Below are 21556 nucleotides of genomic sequence, written 5' to 3'. Positions count from 1 at the left end.
GAAACAAAGTGCTGTCAAAGATAAAGATAAAGATGTCCTTTATTAGTCCCACAATGGGGAAATTTGAAGTGTTACAGCAGCAAATATATAGAATAATCAATAATTAAGATGGCCATAAAACCCAATAGTGTGAAGTGATGCCACTAGAATGTGATTAGATCATCAAGAAAAGCTCCCGAGAAGATAGCAGTTGCATGTCGAAACTAGTAGCGGTAAAAAAAGAATCTACGTTTGTATGAACAAATGAAAAAAAAAATCATCTAAATATAAAAGACAATAGATAATAATAATCCCTCCATCCATTGTCTTCTGCTCACAAGGGTCACGGGGGGTGCTGGAGCCAATCCCAGCTATCTTCGGGCAGTAGGCGGGGAACACCTTGAACTGGTTGCCAGCCAATCGCAGGGCACACAAAGACAAACAACCATCCATGCTCACAGTCATACCCAGGGGCAATTTAGAGTGTTCGGGAGAACAAGCAAACTCCACACACAAAGGCTGGAGCACCTCCGTACTGTGAGGCCATTGGGCTCACCAGTCGTCCACCGTGCCGCCCCTAATAATAATCGTCATACATAAAAAAAAAAAAAAAATAATAATAATAACTGAAATACACATCTTCAAAAACAAACTCCTGCAGGGCCCAGTCTGTGTCTTAGACGAAAGTGTCAAGAGTCCTTAAATTGGAGATCTGCAGCAGTTCCGCCAGCGGGCTGGTGGTGGTCTCAAGGTGTATGCAGAGATACCTTCACATTAGGTGAGGTGATGAGTGATTTGCATGTTGTGGTTTTCCTCTTTATCTTCATGGCGTTCTAAATGATGGGCTATGAACAATGCTCGCGCTAAATTTCTCATCTTCAAAATAGCGTGTTTTTTTTTTCTTTTTTAACAACAAAAATCTCTGCTCCTTTTGTTAAGCAATTAAATAGTATAAATGTAGTCCTACATAAAAAAAACTAACAAAATAAAACTGTCAGTCACATTCCAATACAAGTTCTGTATCAAATCCACAGATAAAAGATAAATGTTAATCTCTTGTCTGTCGTATTTCATTGTTATTCTTTATAATTAATTTCATTAATTGTTAATGTTTAATTTAACTGATTTTTGAAATATTCATGTTTTCGTGTCCAATCTAAATCTTTTCATCGTAGAAGTAAAAAAAAAAAAAAAAAAAAAGGGTTTGATTCAGATCAGTATCAGTTGAGATGTGTTAGCGGTACAAGTGTATACTAAGAAAGATCTCATTTAAAGAGCATTGAATGAAAATAGCAGACATTTAATAACCATAAAATATGTGCCCAACATCTGTGAGAGAAGAGATAGAGAGCTATTGCACCTGTTTCAATGTCCGTGTTGGAAGAGGTAAACTGAAAGCAGGCAGGTGGTTTCACTCCGGCACCAATGCATTCAAGCAGCGAGAAGAGTGTGTACCAATGGTCTGTGCTGTGGATGTTGGCCGCATTAGTCTTGAGCAACTCGTGAAGGCCATAAGCCACCTCTCTGCTAACCCGGGACAAAACGTGTGGTTTCATCATAAGTAGGAGACGCAGGGAAAGGAGCACCTACACGAGGGATGATAAAAAGAAAACAAAAAGACAAAGAAAAGGAAAAATCAAAGATCAGAGGTATTGAGATCTCCATAGCACAATGAAATAACGTACATGCAGATGGATTATCAGTGTTACCTACAAGAATAAATATCAAACATAAATTGTTGGTCATTTTAGTCATTATATTTTCAAAGTTGTTAATTTGAGTCAGGGTGGACTATGTGCCATGCCTTCATTGTTGAAGTGTCCGACCGCCGCTGTGGCCGTAAAGGTGGTCAGTACCAGTCACGGTGGTAATCTCTGATGGCTTTTAAGAAATTCTGGTTCACCATCCGCCATCTCAGAGCACCATCAACAACATGTATCGTAAGTAGGGATGTGGCGCTGCTGGGGTATTCTGAGGCGGGCTTTCCCATCTCTAGGGTTGAGGTCCCTAAAAGCACCCCAGCAGCAAGGGCTCAGGGATGGATGAGATCCGCTTAGAGCTCCTAACGTCTCTGGTTGTTGTGGGTCTATCCTTGTTGGAACGCCTCTGCAATATTGCATGACCATCAGGGATAATGTCTCTGGACTGGCAGACCGGAGTGGTACTCTCTCTTTTTAAGATGGGCAACTGGAGGGGGTGTTCCCACTACTGGGGGGAATCATACTTCTCTGCCTCAATGATAAGATTAGGAGGTGCCGGAGAGGAGGGTACATCGGTAAATTGAATCTCCAATTCAGGAGGACCAGTGCAGTATTCATCCTGGCCATTGTGCAGTAGACCAGCTCTAAAGCCACAGCAGGTTCCTCGAGGGTGAATAGGAGTTCGTCCAAAAGGTCTACATGTGTTTTGTGGTATTGAGAAGGTATGTGTCAACATCCCTTCAGGGTTTCTGTGGGGGATGCTTCTGGAGAATGGGGTATCTAACCCCCGCACAGGGGCTTTTTGTCCTGTTCGGTCCCTGTTGGCGGCAGCAACTCAGAATAATTTCCTGCGAGGGTTGGACTGTGTCAAGGTTGCCCTTTGTCACTGAAGCTGTTCATAACCACTATGAAAAAAATGTCCATGCCCACCTGAGATTTTGAGGTGGTCGGGTTTGGAGGCCCCGATACTGAATCTATAATTTTTGCAGATGGTGCGGTGCCATTGGTTTCATCAAGTCAAAAGTTCAACTCCAACTGGAACAGTTTGCAGCAGAGTGTGAAGCTGTTGAGATGATCATCAGCACCTCCAAATATGAGACCATGTTCCTAAATCACAAACGGGTGAGGGCCCTCTCTAGGAGGAAGCTGCCCTGTACAGAGTATCTTGGGGCTTTGCTCACGTGCGAAAGAAGAATGGAGTGGATGGGTGCAGCAACTGCATTGCAAAGACTCAGAATCAGTCTGTTGTGCTGAAGAAGGAATTGAGCCGAAAGACAAAGCTCTCAATTTACTAGTAGATCTACTTTCTTACCTTCACCCACCAGCTGTGGGTTGTGACTGAAAGAACAAGATCATGAATACAAGCGGCCCAAGCGACTTGCCTCCAGGCTCTTCCTCAGAGATATTTATGAAGTGCAAACGTAAAACTATTTTATTTAGTAGATATGACAGAAAACTCAAAATAACTTCTGTTTCTATTTTATTAAACAGATAGCATGAGTAAAAACCACTTCCAAACAACTAACAATACTACTTCTGGGAACAATTGTTTCCCCCTCTTTAGCCGTAGCCGCGCACTCTTGTCGCGCTCCTCTAGCTAGTTTAACTTTGAGATGGAAACAAGGGGGAGGGTAGATAGATTAGATAGATCATGGGGCAAAAAAACAGGTGGGGGAATGGGAGGAAACTCGATTTTTTCATATTTCTTTTTTTTTTTTTAAAACGTCCAAAACCAAAAAAAAAAAGGTGGGGGTGTGGGTAGAAACTCAATATAATTTGTATTTTTTTTAAATTCTCCGCATCAAAAAAATCGTCATTGCCCAGGCCCAATTTTAATGTTTTGGGAAAGAAAATAAATCTGGTTACAAATCAACCACAATCCCATCCTTAAGAACACATTTATATATTTGCAAATTAGTTTTTAACTCCTCAAAAATAATGGTTGCCGACATCGCAAATGTTTGGATACATTTGAAAATCATTGGGCAAGGAAATTACCCCAAGTGTCTTCAACGTGACACCAGTTGTGTGCGAGTAAAAAGACATGAGGACCAAGAAATCCCGATTACATAAGCAATTACTGTAGATTGTCCCAGAGCGCTGCAATTGGCTGGGAACCAATTCAGGGTGTACCCAACCTCCTGCCCAAAGATAGCTGGGATAGGCTCCAGCACCCCCCGCGACCCTAGTGAGGAGAAGCGGTATAGATGATGGATGGATGTCCCAGAGCGTTATAGAACAATGTTGTAGGTCTATGTAATTGTACTTTGTCTTCTTCTTTTAAAACTTATTTTAGGCAGCAGAAATGGTTGTATTGATGTTTCCTCTTTAAAATTGTGAGGAAACAATGGTGTTGCTGAAGTAACTATTTCAAAAATCTAATCAAATGGTATTGCATTTGACAGGGAGCACTGACAAGGAAATTAGGAGAAAAATTACATTGCCATTTATCTGTACACTGATGTTTGGACAACGAACATAGTACACATTGGAACTAGGACAAAGAATGGCACATAACGGCAAAAAAAAAAAAATTGTCTGGTCTGTAAACATATAGAAGAGCGTGATTGCAATACCTGGGAACTAATATCTTCTCGTCGCAGCAAGCGAATGGCAAGACGAAGGAGTCCCACGACCCCTCTCTCCACCAAGAAGCAGCTCTCGTTAGCGTGGACGCAGAGGTGACAGAGGTGGTCACGCACTGTCTGCCATACACACGACACACGGTCTCTAAAAGCAGATATACATTTTTAGTGCACCAAAATTTTAAGACAAGAAAAAAATGTGGTACGACTTTGTTGAGCTGCAACTCCTACCGATTTTCCATTACAATACGCAGTAACATCTCTAAACAGAAGGCAGCATCCTCTTCATCATAAGTCTCTTCATCAGGGGTGACCGATATCAACGCCTGGAGAGGATAAACTCATTATTCTTTCATTTGTAATCAAATCAGTAAATTAGACTTCTGAGCAGTGACTACACAAAAAAAAGGATAGCTCATGCATAGCGGGATATTAGAAAAAATATTTAATTAATATGTACAGCTGAATTAAATCTAACAATTACCTTCATTAGCTCCTGTAAAGACTCAAGCTGGAGGAACTTGCTCTCTGTGATCATCTTCTCTGGGTCACATTGCTGAAGATGAACAGAAATTCAGGGATAAATTTCACCCTCCTCTATAGTTACAATTCGGCATTTGCAAATTCACCCATTCACTGATTCTTTTTTATTTTTTTATTGGGGGGGACACCTATTCATTTTTTGCGGAAAAACTCAATCACGATTTTCTCTTAGGACAATTTAGAGCATCCAATCAACCTACAATGCATATTTTTACTCACTCCCTGCTGTTAAAAATACAAAAACATGGCATGGAAATTGAATGAGATGAGCGAAAACCACAGTTCACACCACGATCCCATAACTCTGCAGCGCTTTGAACTACGGGTCTGAGATTTTACATCGTGCAGCCCAAAAAATAAATAAATAAAAAATTCAATGTGCAATTGTGAAGAAAGAGAAAATAGGATGCACTCAGCTGATGGTATGTGATATCATGGAATGAAAACAATTTAAATTTCCCAAATTAATGCATGTTCATCGTCTCAAAGACATGGAAAGAGAATGTTGAAAAAAATAATAATCGTATAGTAAATCGTAATTGCAATTTTGAGGTGAAAAGAAATCTCGACTCAATGAACGCATTCCTTTGAGTACTGAATATACTTTGCATTGTGGAAAATGCCAATCTTACTGATTGAACCCCATTCATGCACTTTCCGACAGAACGCAAGCACTTAACATAATAGCAGGACAAACAATAAAAATAGGTGGCAGGAAGACGTCGCAAACACTTTTACTATGTAGGTTGCTATTACAAACAACAACAACGTGCTTACTGTAAGCATTTCAGCACAGATATAATTGAATATACTTTGAAAGCATTTGAAATGGCAATAAAACGTTTTGGGGTTATAGTTTATTCAATATTTATGGATTAAACTATTAGTATAGGCAAACAAGCGTGTTAACTATAAGTGGAACTTTGTGATTCAGTCAGGCGAATATTGGGGTCCACTGTACGACAATTAAAAAAAAAAAATCCCAATACATGACGCCTTTTAGGTGGGTATAATTTAGATTCATGTTTTAATATAAGGGGCATGTATTGTAAATTCTATTTGCACCTTGATGCAGAGGATGGCGGCCTGTTTGGCTTCCTGATTTTCCATCGATGGTCCTCGAAGTCCAGACTGCTCAGCGCCACTCAGAGTCAGCCAGTTGACAAAACTCAACACTGCAGACTCCCCACTGAAAAGGATATTTTAAAGGAGAAAACCATTTTTATTTTATTACTAAATTGTTCTGCTACTCATTGTGCTGTTAATTGCTTTTTGTTGTAATTAGAGAAATCATTGTGTACAAATCAGTGAAAATTGACATCACACAGACATTATGCATAGTGCTAAAGAATGTACACACCGATTAGAAGGAGTTTCCTCTCTCTGAAGAGAGATTTTTCCATTTGGTTCAAGAAAATCCTCCACCTGATGTAAAAAACAATAATGAAGAACTGCCGGTAGGTGGCAGCAAAAACCTTCTAATAAATCAAAGAAAACAGGAGCTCCGCACTAACAGAAAGAGTGAATGAACATTTAAGACAAAATGCAGTTCAAATCGAGACTTTTAGCTGTAATTCAACAGGCTCAACAAAACTATATTAACCTTTTAGAAAATACAAACAGGATGACCTTCATGATTACCTCATTGGATTGCATGGCTAGTTGAAAGAATAAGGAAAAAAAATAGTAGTCTACTAAAAGCAACTTTACACAGAAGATTGAAAATTAATTAAAATAAAATAAATAAAATGACTTAATACACACTTAGAAAGTACTCGTCAAGCAATACAAACTGACCTCAACCATTGCTTTGGGTAGGAGTTCAGCCCTGAACAGCTGGAGCATGGAGTCCATGATGTTTTTCCAACCCTCTCTAAGGATGTTGCCATGCTGATGGGCGAGATCAAACACCGTCTTGGCAGCTGTTTGTGCCTTTGTGTTGCTCCCAAAGACAGTTGGGAGGTTCTCCACGGACTAGAAGGGAGAAAAACCATTCAGGCACCAATACTCTAACTTTCTGTTCATCTGTCAATGCAGCATCCCGTTGCAAATCCAATTTGTCCGCAGTTAAGATTCTGATGCCACCACATCAACGCAGAATGTCTTTTAAAATGCCTCTCCATTTTAATTTTGTCAGACAGGGGCATATTTTCTGGCTAGCCTTGAAAGAGCCCAAAATTGTTCGCTCATTTTAGCACTTTCATATCAAATTGTATTGTGAAAATATATTACAGAAAATCACATTATTGTGACTTGCATCAATAGTTTACTAGTTAGGTGTACTGTATTATTTTAACATGCATCTATGGTACAGCTATCCATAATATAGCACATGGGCTGCATATCAAACCACAAATTTCCCCTAAAAAATGTTGATGACTTTAAAGAGCTCATTTTTGTATTTCATGAGTAAAATTAAGATTATTGTAATAAAAAAAAAAAACATCTTGGTATGCCACTATGAACAATGTTTTGCAAATAACAGTTTCCGCACCTCACTGCTCAGAGTGGTAAACTTGCACAGTGAGATGATCAAATTGTCAAAAACATCGTTAAATCCATAGTGAGCTGCTATCTTGGCACATTTCCTGCACAGAGACAAACACAAACATTTTCAGCATGACAGCAAGTTTTAGCATTACTTGCATGATCCACACTATTATCCTTACAATTATAATGTATTTGGAGTTAAACACTATATTTATTCAAACCAGGCAGCTACATATGCACTACACAGAAAATGAAGTGTTTCTACAAAACAATAGAAATGTGTCATTCTAGATCACCAAAGCCTCAATACACATGTTATTGTTAGACTTAAGTGGCTATTCATATAAAAAAAATGGAAACCAATCAATCACATTTGAAAGGCTACGAAATCCACAGACTTGCTTTACATAGAGTATGTGAACAGGCTAGTTCACACCTTGAATGTTATCAGAAGATATTGCATCAAGAGACAATGGTACAGCTGCCTCTAGTAAGTCACGTTTTACGTTATACTGCATATTTTTATTCTAAGAAATCTATTGGTTAGTCTGTATATTTGTCTGTTTTTATGTGCTTCAGGCTGTATTCAGTTTGTAGCAGGACCTCAAGTCAGTAAATAAAGCTGATTGAGTGTTTAAGTTCCATACGATGGGAAGTTGTCTTTCCAAACCATTTTCAAGTTTAACCAAATTGTCAAACGTACAGTACCTGAAGCCAGTAATGGCCTTTTGGATTATGTTGTCATCCAGACTCTTGTCAAAGACATAGGAGAGGGCTGCAATAGTAGGACCCCAGGTCATGGTGAATAAGTCATGGTCATAGCTTCCAGGTGGAAGGTGAAGAAAAATCCCCTCCGATGAAGCACCACGGTGAAGCAGCACACTCCACACATAGTTCTCCTTCACTAAACCAGACTGCTCATCTGGCATCACAATCTCATCATTCCTGAAAAAGGAAGGTTTTAATGTGCCAACGTAAGATGAGAATACGGAACATGTTTTGGAGTCAAATCGCTAGAGCGGTGATTAACAAAGCAGTGCCTTGAGTAAGTAAATTTTTCACAAATAATGCAGTGATGGACAAGGCAGGCATTATATGGTCCAGGTCCATCAGTCCTGTTGAAGTATCCCTCACGCAATATACAGCTTTGTTGTTGCTTATGATGATGCTGCAACATTAGTTGGCAAATAAAACTACGCTTCAGTGGCAGCATAAGCCATCTTGTGATGTCATCTTTGAATCGTCAAAGTTACGAATGTGCCACGTAATTGCAGACCACAAGGCCACGCTTGTTTTGTGTATTAAAATATTGGTACAAGACCACACTTTTGTAATAAACTGGGCTTGCTTTATATGAAAAAAAAAAGACATGACTGCCACTGGAGTGTTGGAATTTTTCTAGGACCGACATATTTTTAAGGCCTTGTGTGTACTCAAGCTTACTTGATGGCATTGTAGATGTCCTCTAGCATGTCCTGGTTAAAATCTGTGTTTCCATTAACTCCCTTAAGATTTTTCTTAAATTGCTGTGGAAAACAAAAACAAGTAGGACATTTTATTAAACAAAACTTCCTTTGGAATTTCGAGTGAAAATATTAAGCAATTCAATGTCCTGGTCCCAGGCTCAAAATAAGAGGGTTCACATCGCAGCTTGCATGTCAAAATTACAAATACAAATACAAACATTTAAGAGCAATACTGCAAACAGCCGTTGATGTGGAAAGCATCGTGTCATGACTGTAAACAACACGGTCTTTGCTCTCTCACAAAGACTATCCATAATGTTCATTTTACCTTGTGTCCTCCGCAGCTTCTTTGCAGTAATAACAATATTAATGTACCAACATAATTATCATCTGCGGGAGCTTTATTTTAAAGCAATCATGGGTCGGACTGCTTCAATAAATTGAAAACAAACTAAATATTAGGCAGATATTTGTGATATGCTTGATAACATGGCATCGGCAGATGGATCACCGTTCACACTTTATATTCTACACCTCGCCAATTCCCAAATAACCGATAAAGGAAGGGAGCCCTGATGCTGCGTGAGAATGTCACTGAGCAATTGAAGCTTATTAGCGGTGCTATTCACATGAGGACTGAGCTCCCTGTTGCCTTGGTCAGCCATGCACGAGCGACTAATCACATTGGCTGGCTCAGTCCCGGGCCGTAGATAGTCATTTTGATGCCAAAGGCAAACAGACGGAGTACCCCTGTACTTTAGTTCAATTTTGTCAAAAGGTGAGTTATGTCACTTTGGTCACATTTTCCTGCGTTTCAAATCAGAATGATTTGACAGCTTCAGTGAGCTTCGTAATATTTACCACCAAAGATTTAGAAAATTAATGATTATCAAAGTGTGAATTTGAGAAAATTCTCCTATTTGCAGAGCTAGGTCAATTTGATAAGCTCTTTCTGGATGACTATAATCTAATAAATAGCAAATGACAATGACTATATACAGTGTACCATACGTTTATACTCACATTTTGGTGATAAAAAGCTAAATTGATGTCACTCGTCACCACTTGATCCTATTTTAATATTATAGAATAAATATTGAAGTAATAATTTATTAATAATGATTACAGAGTAATGATTATGTTGTACAATATGCAATTTCTTTTATTATATTGGATAATCTACTGCAATAACTCCCCCGCAGTAATGTTCTTGACACAATTTAAAAAAAATGGAAACTGCAATAAATTGTTAAGGCTGTTTCTGTTGGTTGGAAGCTCTGCAATTGATCATTTGATAGTCAGTTAAATGTCCTACTTTCTCTTTAATCTTCATAGCAGCTGAAGCTGTTATGCAATGCGCTAGAATTTTCAGTTAGCATACTTGAATAATAAAATATTTCTTAGCTGCAGCTCTACATTCGAATCCCTCGTTATTTGTCGTATTTTTATTTTACAATAAAATCCTTGCTTCCGGGATTAACTGCCCCAAAAAAAAAAACCTAAATACTCAGAATGAAAAAAAAAATGAAGTCACCGATTAGCAAAACTGCTCATAAAAGACAAAAAGTTAATTTGAGCCTTGTTCCCTGTCGATAAATTTCAGCTAATGCTCATGCCTTTACTTTAACTGAGAATCCACTGAACAATTAAAAGTGTTCTGAGTGGGTACACACTCATTATGTGTCACTTAATATGGTTAAGTCTCCAAAACAGGGATTAGGGCAAAGATCCTCCTGTAAATAAACACAATCACTGAGTGATAACTGACAGCATCAAGTCTCAGGTTGATAGGATTTGGTTAATGGTGAAAAAGGCGTAAATTTGATACTCCACGGCATCAATAACAATAACACATTAAGAACACAAATTTGATCTTAGCAAAGATTTTTCTTTGGTACACAGTTCTTGGACAAAAGACTGTAAATGTTCATATGTAGGCAAAGACAGGCACACTAAGTTGCATTGTCCCATTCGTCACTCGTTATAGAGGAACACAGTATTCTCATGTCGTTCGTGGGCAACCAAAACTCAGACATTTTGAAAGAAGGGCAGCATGACTAACACAAATTAACATTACACCACTGACCTTACCCGTGTCTCTCTAAAAACACGCCGCCGTCAAACCCATCACAAAAGGCTCTGATATACACACTGATGCTCTGCATAGTTTTCCACTGTCAAAAATAGCGACAGTGACAACATATGCTGTGTTGAATTGAATGGTACAGATTGTTAAGTAACAGAAGTGTTCGGCGCCACTTTTATTAGGCCTCTTCAAATGATTGTCCGTTTGCCCCTTCCTGTTTTCTGAGCCAACTGGTCAAATGGCTGCTTCCCGAAAATACAAACGCCCTCTTGGAAATGTGATTACCTAATCAAAATGGAGGACAATGGAGGACGATCACACATTCAAAGCACATGAAAGAATGAAGCAGGGACAGCAAGAAAAAAAAGAAATTGCTTGTTGATCAAGACGTGTGGCCCACCCACTATCCATTCACAAAACCCCAGAGCCTGTTTAGTCTTCAGAATCTGCTATCGAAGCCGCCAAAAACATAGGCAGAGACAGCAGTCGAAATGAGTGTGCCTCCCCCAACCCTCGGCCGCCTGTTTACGAGTTCAGCTCTCAGACAGACCACCACTGGTTACAGCTGTTGACTGAGGGCTTTCTGAGCCGCCAAGCTGCACCAGTGCAAATGCTACAACTCCCAGAGGAATGTCATACCATCAGACACTGGCATGCACCGCAGAGACAACAAAGAGAAAAACAATTGATATATGAATACTAGGAAGCTCTCTGTTAATTAGTATGGAAATTGCACATTTAATTTATTTTATTGACAATCAAAAAGCATTTTTTGCATTGAAGAAATAAATGGAAATATAGTTAAGAGTCAACACCTTATACATTAACGTACACATTTGAATTGCAGTATACAAACTATAATATTTAACGTATAAAAAAATAATAATATTTAATCTCAAAGTTCGTCAGAACCAATTAAAAATTGTTCAGTTGGGAGTGAGTGAGTACTAACCTCTACAGTCATGGGGATATTCTGCTTTCGGACATTGTGATTATGCTGGTCAGTGTTCAACATTATTACAGCGTAGGCCAAGGCAAATCCTGCATCATTAGTCAGGAAGGGGGAGCCATTTACTTTCTGCATAAACAACAAAAGAAGTCAAAAGTATAGATTATGTCATGTTTTAAAGCTGAATGATAAATGTGAACAGATAACTCCTTGTGATAGATGTCATGCAAAACTTGGAACTGATTATCTGATATAATTTTGTAGAGTGGAAAACCCATTCACATCGAGTCATTTACTATAATTACTCATTGACGCTTTTATGATGACTATTTTTGTATCAAGTGTTCAATCCAAGAAAAGGTCACTACTAGGAATAGTTTCCAGGTCACATGGTTTCTCTCGCTATTTTGGGAAGACAAATGTTCTAGCAATAGAGTAGGTCTTTTTCCCTCGTGTGTGTGTCTGTGTGTTTGACACAGACGCGCTGCCTTTAAAACTGATATCATCCAACAACTATCATATGCAGGGTTAATCATGTGACAGGTTTGACTTATGTTGTCGCCTTCGCCACCAACTTTACACCACCTGAAATGAGCTGGTAATGGAAAAAGTTATGTTCCACAAAGTTGCTGTTGTTGGGTGCTAACCGAAAAAATTTAGGTTGAATTTAGGTTGTGTTATGTATGCAAGAAGGTGCTAATATCAGCAATGACCAAGCTAGGGTCTCTGACAAAATTGATTGGTACAAGCATTTTGATTCAATCCGAGTTACGGCGACGACCATAGTTACAACAGTGAATCATAACGTGCATCACATACTTAATCATATTGCAGTAGGGCGCATCCAGCCACGGAGCCAGCTTTTTTTTCCCTTCGCCCTTTGGCTTTGCTATAGTCAGCATCATCATTACGTCTTAATATAACCACATTGGAATTGCAACTGTTTGGAAATTGCTATGTTCATGACTGAGGTCTTTTGTTTCTCACAGAAACTTGGTTTAATCTAAGGATATTTAATGCAAGCCTGCAGCTAGCTGGCCAACCGTCTTAAAAAGAAGTGAGAGGCACCTATCTTATACATTCTACAGCAAATATCTGATTCGGGTGTACCGAGAATCCCCTCAAATTAAAGAATGAATGAAATTCTGCAATTGAAGCACAGCTTGGTCATTTCACTGGAATCCAGTGTGGCGGTGTTAACGTGAAAAAGATGACAATTGTGTGTTCATGACCCGTGAATGACGAGATGGCGAAGTTAGTATTCACATAGATTTCTCATTAGGTAGAGAGGAATAATACACATAATCATTGCTATAGTCATATTCAATATTAATTATGACATCTACATCTATATTGGTCAAATAAGGTTTATTTAATAATTTGAGCATTTATTCAGGAGCGTAATTATAGGATCAGTGCCTTCCCACCTTTGTAGCCAAGGCACGTGTTTTGCGTGCGAAAAACCTCATGACAAACTACCAAACAAAAATTATTTATTTATTTATAGTATTAAAGCATGGATAATGAAATAATGATCTCAGTTCAGTACAGTACAGTGGCTTTGAGATTGCTCACCATTCTGCTGTTTTCTGGTGTCTACTACATATGTGTTAGTATCATTTGTATTTTAACTTACTGCTTCCACTGTCTTTGTTAATGAATTATTGCTACTAAGTTTTACTCTGTGTTAAGCGCTTTGTTACAGTTGCAACTGCTATAAAAAGTGCCATACAAATAAAGTTGTATTTATTGTATAACATTTGTTCAGAAATATGACCGAATATAGTCAAAGGTGAGTATCCATCTGTAATAGAGATGGGAGGTCACTTTGCCCTTTGTGGGAGGAGTATATGTAAATCTAATTTCCACATGCAACATGATTCAGTCTTCTCTACACTCCTCCATGATCTGTCACCTTATCGTGTTGGGAGGGTTTGTGTGTCCCAATGAAAATAGGAGCTAAGATCTCAGAGGCTTATGCCACTGGTAGGTCACTCAGGACAAACAGGTCCTAGTCGAAGGACGAAACGAAAAATGCAAATACAGGTTTATACAATCTCTTGGATGCAGTATTGTTCAATTTAAGCACAATATGAATGTGTGTTTTGTGCAAATGAATGCAGTTACTAAATATGAGTAGCTCTCTGGTATGTTCACCGTGCTAAAATAGCTCAGAGAAGATAAATTGTTGGAGACCCCTGCTGTACAAAATGATACACTTTACATGTAATTTTAATTATACATGCGTGTGTACTTGAAATGCTTTTCCAAAGGTGACAGATGCTGCCTTACATGCCAGTTGTCTGTAAATGTTTCCAGGAGTCTTTGGATGACAGGAGCCTCTCCAGGTAACCTAAAAGCCTCGAGGTAAAGCCTCAAAGCCTCATCAATACGAAGCCCCTGGAAGGTGAACGTGCTGCAACAACAGTTCATACTTAGAAAGAAGTCAACAAGTTAATCATCACCAAATCTTAAATGGCTAAATTGAAGAACTGTTCAATATTTACTGAACAACTTACTTGACAAAGCTGTCTAGGAGCTCCATATTATTGCGATCACTGACAAACTCCCCGATCATCTTTTTGTCCAATCTGGGATTTTCTCGAAGCCACTGGGCCACTTGGTCGTTATCCATTGGATTACTGAGAAGTCCTTTCTCTTGAAGGAACTGAATTCCCTTTTTTGGTTTCAGATTGAATTGCTCTGTTCCTGTTATCAGAAGCTATGAACACGCAAAATGAACGATTTAGTTACATATGCACTCTATGTTCCAAACAACCAGAGGTGGGCATTCTGTCATATTGCTGGCCCTTCCGTCAGTACTGTCACTGACGGATTCCATTTTGCTTATAAATGATGGGAAACTTGAAAAAACAAGAAAAAAACAAAAACAACAACAACAAAAAAAAACTTATGGACTTTGAGCAGAGCGAAAGCAGGTCCCTGTATGTATGTATGATATATATATATATATATATATATATATATATATATATATATGATGCGCCCACCTCTGTCAACAATAATGAGTCTGTGAGACAAATCTGTCTGTATATTACACCTTTTTCTTTGTTCTTATTTCGAGCAACTCTTGGGAACCAGGTATACTTGAAGAGAAACGCTGAGGTTTTTTCAAGGTTTTCTTGTCAGCTGATAGAAACAATGAGAAAGATATTTAAGTGCTAGTTTACATGTAATGCTTTTTATATCATTGAAACCATGCAAGTCTCTAGCTAGTCTTACTGGAGTCACTCTCTCTTTGATCCTGTCTACACAGTTTCATCTTTTCTGCCATCAGATTTCCACTGGTTGGTGGGCATCCTGGAACACGATCCACAAGTGGAAAACTCAAACCATTGGTACTGCCTTCTTGAATAAGATCTGAAAATTTTTTAAAGTTTAAAATTTGTAATCAATATGTACACATAAAAAGAACAGTAACGACATTAGCAAATATTGAGATCATGAAGCAAAAAAAAAAATAAAAAATCCACACTCATCATATCCCTAAAAAGTAAAGCAAGATTCATGAAATGAAATATTAGTTTACCAGCTGTAGAATTTATTCCATTTTTCATTAAACTTTCTCCCTCCAGGTTTTCTGACTGGTCTTGGCTAGCGGTGTTGTCTAGCACCTTGGCTTGGCAGTGGGCCTCAGTGCTGTCAATCACAGTTAGTAGAGCTTCGAGTGACAGAAGGTGAGTGGTGTAGAGCTGCCCTGATACAGGGAATGCATTCTGTCGGAGTTAAAAATAAAACAAAATACACAGTTCAAATCAACCCATCTTTAAATGTGTCGTCGTGTCCCTTACAAGGGGAGGCTACCTTTGACAACAGTTTGGTGAGATCTTCAAATAGATTAGAGCAGTAGAAGTCACAGTCATAGTTGATGTACAGCTCAGTGACAAAACTGGGGATCCTCCACAGCTGGACCAGTGCCTCCAGAGCCATTTCCTTCATTTCATAGGGCATCTTCATATTCTCTGATGTGATTATGTCCATCAGTTTCTTAAGATACATCTGTCAGGTTTGGCACAATTAGTCATCGTTATTAAGTACATGTTACAAATAAAGAATACTGAAAAATGAAACATTACCTCCAGCTGAAATTTAAGATGCACTCTCATGCTTTCAAAGAGAAAGAAGCACACTCGTAATGACGACGCATAGAGGTTCATGCGGTCCATGCCCAGCAGCTACAAAAAGAAAAACGATTGCATTTTGTTCACTCTTAATAGGATCATGTTTTATTCCACCTATCATTATAACATTGCATTTTTCTTAAATTTTATCTTTCAAATTTTAAAATTTCTAGAACTACAATATGTCATGTCAAAAAAAGCCTTCTCATTGTATTAGGCAGACATTTCACAAAAAAACGTAAAGGGTCCAGCATTTTCAAAGTTTAAATCTGCAATAGCGACTTGCAAAAACGGATTCTACGCTAATAAAGTCAATGTCACATATTTGGTTTGTTCACATCCAAAAGATTGTATTTCTCCATATATTATTAGCTGAATTAGTAACAAGCTGGGTTGAAAAAAACCAACATTTAAATAAACTATTAAGAAATGTTGTGCTTTTATCAATATTTAGTAAGGAACTAATTAAAGTAATTCACAAATAAACACACATTTTATCATTTCAAACAAACACATTGAATATTCCCTCAATTGCTGTTCATGGAGTGCAAGCCCAGCCCAATAAACTGTTATTGTCGGCATATTCACTGCAAACTAGACATCCACACATTGGTGAAGGACTCACTGAATGCTCATCTATTTATTACTTTTGACAAACTTTTCTTTTCTCCTGTCATTTCCATGCTTTATTTTTCAGTGGTAGTTTTTAGGATAGGTGCTTTTATTTTGGCGCTCTTCCAGTAGTTCAGGAAGTGCCAATCCACAAGTGACGTCTTGACTTTAAGGAGACCCTTCCAGAAAAAAAGGAGAAAGAAGTTGGAGATTTAATGTAATGTTGATTGAAAAGTCCGGTCCCCTTTTTCAGAAGGGGGACTGGAGTGTGTGTTCCTCTTCCAGAGGAATGATAGGGTCTACTCAGAGGTGCTGGAGTGTAGGATCCATCGGGAGGTTGAATTTCAGATTCAGGAGGACCAGCTCTACACCCTCGGCAAGGTCCTCAAGGTTGCTTGGGAGTTTGCACAACCATGTGTTTTGTGGACTTGCAGAAGGCATTCGACCGTGTCCGTCGGAGATTTTTTTAGGGGGGTGTTTTGAGTACGGGTACCAAGCCCCCTAATTCGGGGACTTCGGACCATCTACCTCCAATGTCAGAATTTGGTCCACAGTAAGTTGGATTAGTTTCCAGTGAGGGTTGGACTAAGCCAAGGCTGCCACTCATCACCAATTCTTAACTTTTGTGTACAAAATTTCTAGGCGCAGCCTAGGCATTGAGGGAGTCTGGTTTTGTGGCCTCAGTATTGCATCTCTGCTTTATGCAGATGATGTGGCACTGTTGGCATCTATTAGCCACCCAGCGCCAACTCTCATTGGAGCAGTTTGCAGCCAAGTGTGAAGCATTTGGGATGAAAAGCAAACATGTGTAATAATAATAATGTGCTTTCACTTACTTCAACGTTGCACAATTCTTATTTTTGACAACACATTCATTAAAAAAAAATAAAGGTAAGTACACATGTTTTGGGGCTGGATTGTATTAACTCATTAGCATTCATTTGAATGCAAAACATTGCCTCGGTTTATGAACATTCTATGCTACAAACGGGCTAATGGAACATTTTTTGGCCGCAGGTCCTACTTTGCCATTTAGTGTTATCCCAGAATTCTTTCTGCAAGAAAATTAAATATGAAGAGCAACTTAATAGTTTAGCATGCCAACCACCATACACATGTACCCAAATCAACTAAAGAATGTCTTGACCAGAAGATAATAAATGTTTTGGAATGGTCAAGCCAGAATCCAGACCTGAACCAGATGGAAGAGCTGTGGCATGACCTGAACCAGATGGAAGAGCTGTGGCGTGACCTGAAGAGGGCTGTGCTCTCGCAATCTGATTCATTTAGAGCATTTTTGCAAAGGTAGGCAAATAAATAAATAAATAAATAAAGCTCTCGATTTACCGGTCGATCTTCGTTCCTACCCTCACCTATGGTCACGAGCTGTGGGTCGCGACCGAAAGAACAAGATCTCGGATACAAGCGGCCGAAATGAGTTTCCTCCGCAGGGTGTCTGGGCTCTCCCTTAGAGATAGGGTGAGAAGCTCGGCCATCCGGGAGGGACTCAGTGTCGAGCCGCTGTTCCTCCACGTAGAGAGGAGCCAGATGAGGTGGCTCGGGCATCTCTTTAGGATGCCTCCTGGACGCCTCCCTGGGGAGGTGTTCCGGGCATGTCCCACCGGCAGGAGGCCCAGAGGACGACCCAGGACACGCTGGAGAGACTACGTCTCCCAGCTGGCCTGGGAACGCCTCGGCATCCCTCCGGCAGAGCTGGAAGATGTGGCTGGGTAGCGGGAAGTCTGGGCTTCCCTGCTGAAGCTGCTGCCTCCGCGACCCGACCCCGGATAAGCGGCGGATAATGGATGGATGGATGGGATAAATAAATAAATATGTGCAGGTGACATTAACAGTAGAATATGTTTTAAAATATTTTTCCTTTTCACAAAAACCTGGCATTTCAACAGAGGTGAGTTGACCTATATACAGTACTGTGCAATGGATTATTAGGTTCTGATGTTACTATAATTTACCTGGAAAAGATGGCGACAAAGCTCATCTTTGATGAGCCCAAGCAAAGATGGGTAGTTCCCAAAGTGCGCGGACTCAAGGGCAACATTCAGCAGTTGCAGGCCCATGTGCATCATCGCATCAGTGTTGTGGCGGTCATGAGGGTTGGTCAATGAGATGAGAAACCGGAAGAGCTCCCTTAGACATGGCAGACCATAGGGGATGAGGGAGGCACCTAAATAGAAGACAAAAGTGATGGCAGGTCTGCAAAAACTAAAATGTCTAACCAGTGGCTGCTCTGAGATTAATCTGCAGAGGGGGTATGGGGTTGTCTCCTCACTTTGTTACGTAGAAAAGTGAGGACATAGTGTTTTTGTTTGATTGGGCGGAGCCACTGTTTAGAGAGGAGGAATGAGCAGGAATGCTCAGAGATGGGTGAATGGCGGAAAACACCACTTGAGGGGTGTTTTTGGTGAATAATTATCATTTTAACATTGCTGAGAGATCAAAGAATTTGATTCCGCATGATATGGCCCTTTTAAAGCATCGTTACTAAAAATTCATGAAATAAAGGATGACTTCAATATCAACATATGAAATCATGAAGAAAAAAAATGAAAAACATCAAAATATAAAAAAATATGAAAATAAATTGTACTCAACATTAAAAAAATAATGTGGAATAATACCAAAAAATAATGACAATTCATAAAATACAAAACAAAAAAACTACAATTGTGTGCAATTGGGGGCAATGATGCACTCCATTCAACAGAGGAGAGCATTCACAGTCTTAATAATGGCTTGAGGTCTAAATGAAGAGCCATGAGATGGAAAAGCAGTGTGACAGCAAACGTTCTTAACAAATGTTAAGTTTGAAGAGTACATTTCCGCTGTTTGATTGAGTTAACATGCTGAAAAAGCTGATCAACGCGATCGACCTGACATGTATCGTGAGTCAATAATCACATTCACGTAATCAGTCAGCCCCAGGTGAGTGTACGTCATTTATAACTGAAATTTCACACTGTTTTGTAGCAAGGAATTTCAAACATAAGTGAACATAACATTTGAATATCAAGAGAAAGTATGACAATTAACAAAAATACACATGTATATGGAACCAGAATAGTTTGTTTCTATTTTCCTGACCAAGTAATGTTTTGCAGAAATGTTGTACACTGTGAATATTCTTACCCTCTTTTTTTGTGGACTGTGTGAATCGGACACCCCGGGGGTTGACATAGTCCATGTCATGGACAGAGGTGCTACTTGACTGTTCTGCAATAGAGTCTTTTTCTTCAACAACTTCTGGGATTGACTCGACTGATGCTGATTGAGCCGGTTTACCCTCCAACTTGATTAACATGGAAAAGAACATTCACATCCTCAGCACAATATTCATGTACTGGCCACATAGAAAACATGACTGAAGGCTCACCTGTGTGTTTGGAGAGCCAGGATCTGTGTCAAGGAGTGGGTTAGCATTGACAGGTGTAGTTGCAAACAAGCTGCACTGATCCAGGTCAGAGAGGTCTTCCCGAGAAGTAGCTTTGGAGCAGGAGTCGAGGCCACTGTCGGTCGTTGTGGGACTAGAAATAGAAGAGCCAGCACTGTCTGAGGCTGGTAGTGAACACCTTTGTTCCATCGAGACAACTCCACCTAAGCAGATGACAAGGACAGCTCAATGGAAAGAAAAAATGCTAAGAAGAGTTGATGAGATTAATTTGGAGGTAGGCGCAGTAATATTAGGTAACATAGGGTTGTTGGGAAATTAATTGGGCTGTAACGATTTACTAAAGCCCCAATTTGATTAGATTTTCAGTTCCTATTATTGATTTGATTTTCTTTTTCTAAATTGCTGCCATGTTTCTTTGTGTGCTCATGTGGTGCTCCAGCAATCCACAAATGCAATTTGCATTGATGTTTGGAGCAAGCATGTAAAAGTTTAGTGTATTAAAAAAAATTATAATTTAACCTTAATACAAAATGTTTTGTTTTGCTTCTCTGGTATGCATAATATAATCTACACATACATCATGTATGACCTGGATTACCACTAAGGTGCATGTGCGTTGCAGACAAGGGATTGTGTGTATGCAGTTTTCTTGCACAAGAGACATGATAGAGTGTCTCTGGTCGACATTGCGTTGCAAATCGATATTATATTTTTTAGATCAATGCATATTTTAAGCAGTTTAAAATCGATAGCATATCGATTTTCAATTAATCTTTAGATCTCTAGGAATGAAGCACAATTTCTTAAAAAAACACGTTTTAACTCGTTTACCAGATAGGTTGGTATTACTGAGGTTGGCAGATTGGGTAGGGTCCATCTGTCCAGAGGCACTTCGCACCATGTGGCGAGGTGGCTTTGGTGAACGTTTCTGCTTTTTCCATTTAGATGTCTCACTCATTCCACCAGTACGCATCTTCAACTGAAAAGCGAAAAAAAAATATACCTTATTCAGTGAGGCTCCTCCTCCAACACAAGAATGATGGAAAACAATCAATCAAGCTAATGAAAGGTCTTGATCATGCAAGACATTTTGCATAATGTAAGATTCACAAGCCTGTGACTGATATTTTAGTATGTGATATTGTATCCTCGCATCTCACATACAAAGTATTTAGATTACTTAGTCCTGTTGTGAATTATAGACAAGAAATCATTGAACTTTCTCTAAACCCAGATTCTGATCAATTGGTCAGTCAGATGGAGGGAGTCCGGCCAAGGTTGAAAGGTGCATGAAGGGGCAACAGGGTTCACTCTTACCATGGGCTCATTAATTTTGAGAGTGCAACGGGGTTTAAGTGCAGTGTAAGATGAATTATTGCAAAAGGATGGAACCCTTGCGGAACATAATATCAAGCTCCCAGCTTGGTGGTTCTATATTGACGTTCACCCTGGTAGCCAACAAGGAAGGGAGGTAGGTAGGTAGGTAGGTAGGTAGGGAGGCGTAGAAAGCTTCACCTTCGAGTGGTGGGGCACAGTTCTTAACAGTTGTTTGCGTCTCTGCAACAAACAGCAGCTGATATACCTTGTCCTGATAG

At 39.3% G+C, this 21556-nt stretch overlaps 1 protein-coding gene across 3 annotated transcripts in view; it reads right to left on the bottom strand.

The window, feature by feature from the left end:
* gbf1 (golgi brefeldin A resistant guanine nucleotide exchange factor 1) overlaps positions 1 to 21556 on the bottom strand; it is an 89602-nt gene that overhangs the window by 10350 nt on the left and 57696 nt on the right. For all 3 annotated transcript variants that reach the window (XM_088304575.1, XM_088304576.1, XM_088304578.1), the window contains 22 exons: positions 20793 to 20940; positions 19944 to 20164; positions 19700 to 19859; positions 18526 to 18737; positions 15896 to 15994; positions 15624 to 15818; positions 15349 to 15535; positions 15042 to 15179; positions 14860 to 14948; positions 14318 to 14520; positions 14091 to 14214; positions 11802 to 11927; positions 8741 to 8823; positions 8006 to 8242; positions 7302 to 7395; positions 6605 to 6781; positions 6168 to 6232; positions 5873 to 5996; positions 4749 to 4820; positions 4496 to 4590; positions 4256 to 4409; positions 1340 to 1565 (listed from right to left, as the gene is read on the bottom strand). In XM_088304575.1, coding sequence (XP_088160701.1) covers positions 1340 to 1565; positions 4256 to 4409; positions 4496 to 4590; positions 4749 to 4820; positions 5873 to 5996; positions 6168 to 6232; positions 6605 to 6781; positions 7302 to 7395; positions 8006 to 8242; positions 8741 to 8823; positions 11802 to 11927; positions 14091 to 14214; positions 14318 to 14520; positions 14860 to 14948; positions 15042 to 15179; positions 15349 to 15535; positions 15624 to 15818; positions 15896 to 15994; positions 18526 to 18737; positions 19700 to 19859; positions 19944 to 20164; positions 20793 to 20940 — 3229 coding nt within the window. The remainder of the gene's footprint in view (positions 1 to 1339; positions 1566 to 4255; positions 4410 to 4495; positions 4591 to 4748; positions 4821 to 5872; positions 5997 to 6167; positions 6233 to 6604; positions 6782 to 7301; positions 7396 to 8005; positions 8243 to 8740; positions 8824 to 11801; positions 11928 to 14090; positions 14215 to 14317; positions 14521 to 14859; positions 14949 to 15041; positions 15180 to 15348; positions 15536 to 15623; positions 15819 to 15895; positions 15995 to 18525; positions 18738 to 19699; positions 19860 to 19943; positions 20165 to 20792; positions 20941 to 21556) is intronic.

The sequence above is a fragment of the Idiotropiscis lumnitzeri genome, chromosome 9 (assembly GCF_059441095.1).
Source record: "Idiotropiscis lumnitzeri isolate Australia: NSW breed Sydney's pygmy pipehorse chromosome 9, RoL_Ilum_1.0, whole genome shotgun sequence".
Taxonomy (NCBI): Eukaryota; Metazoa; Chordata; class Actinopteri; order Syngnathiformes; family Syngnathidae; genus Idiotropiscis; species Idiotropiscis lumnitzeri.
The sequence above is the reverse complement of the archived record's forward strand: the minus strand, read 5'-3'. Positions and strand labels throughout refer to the sequence as shown.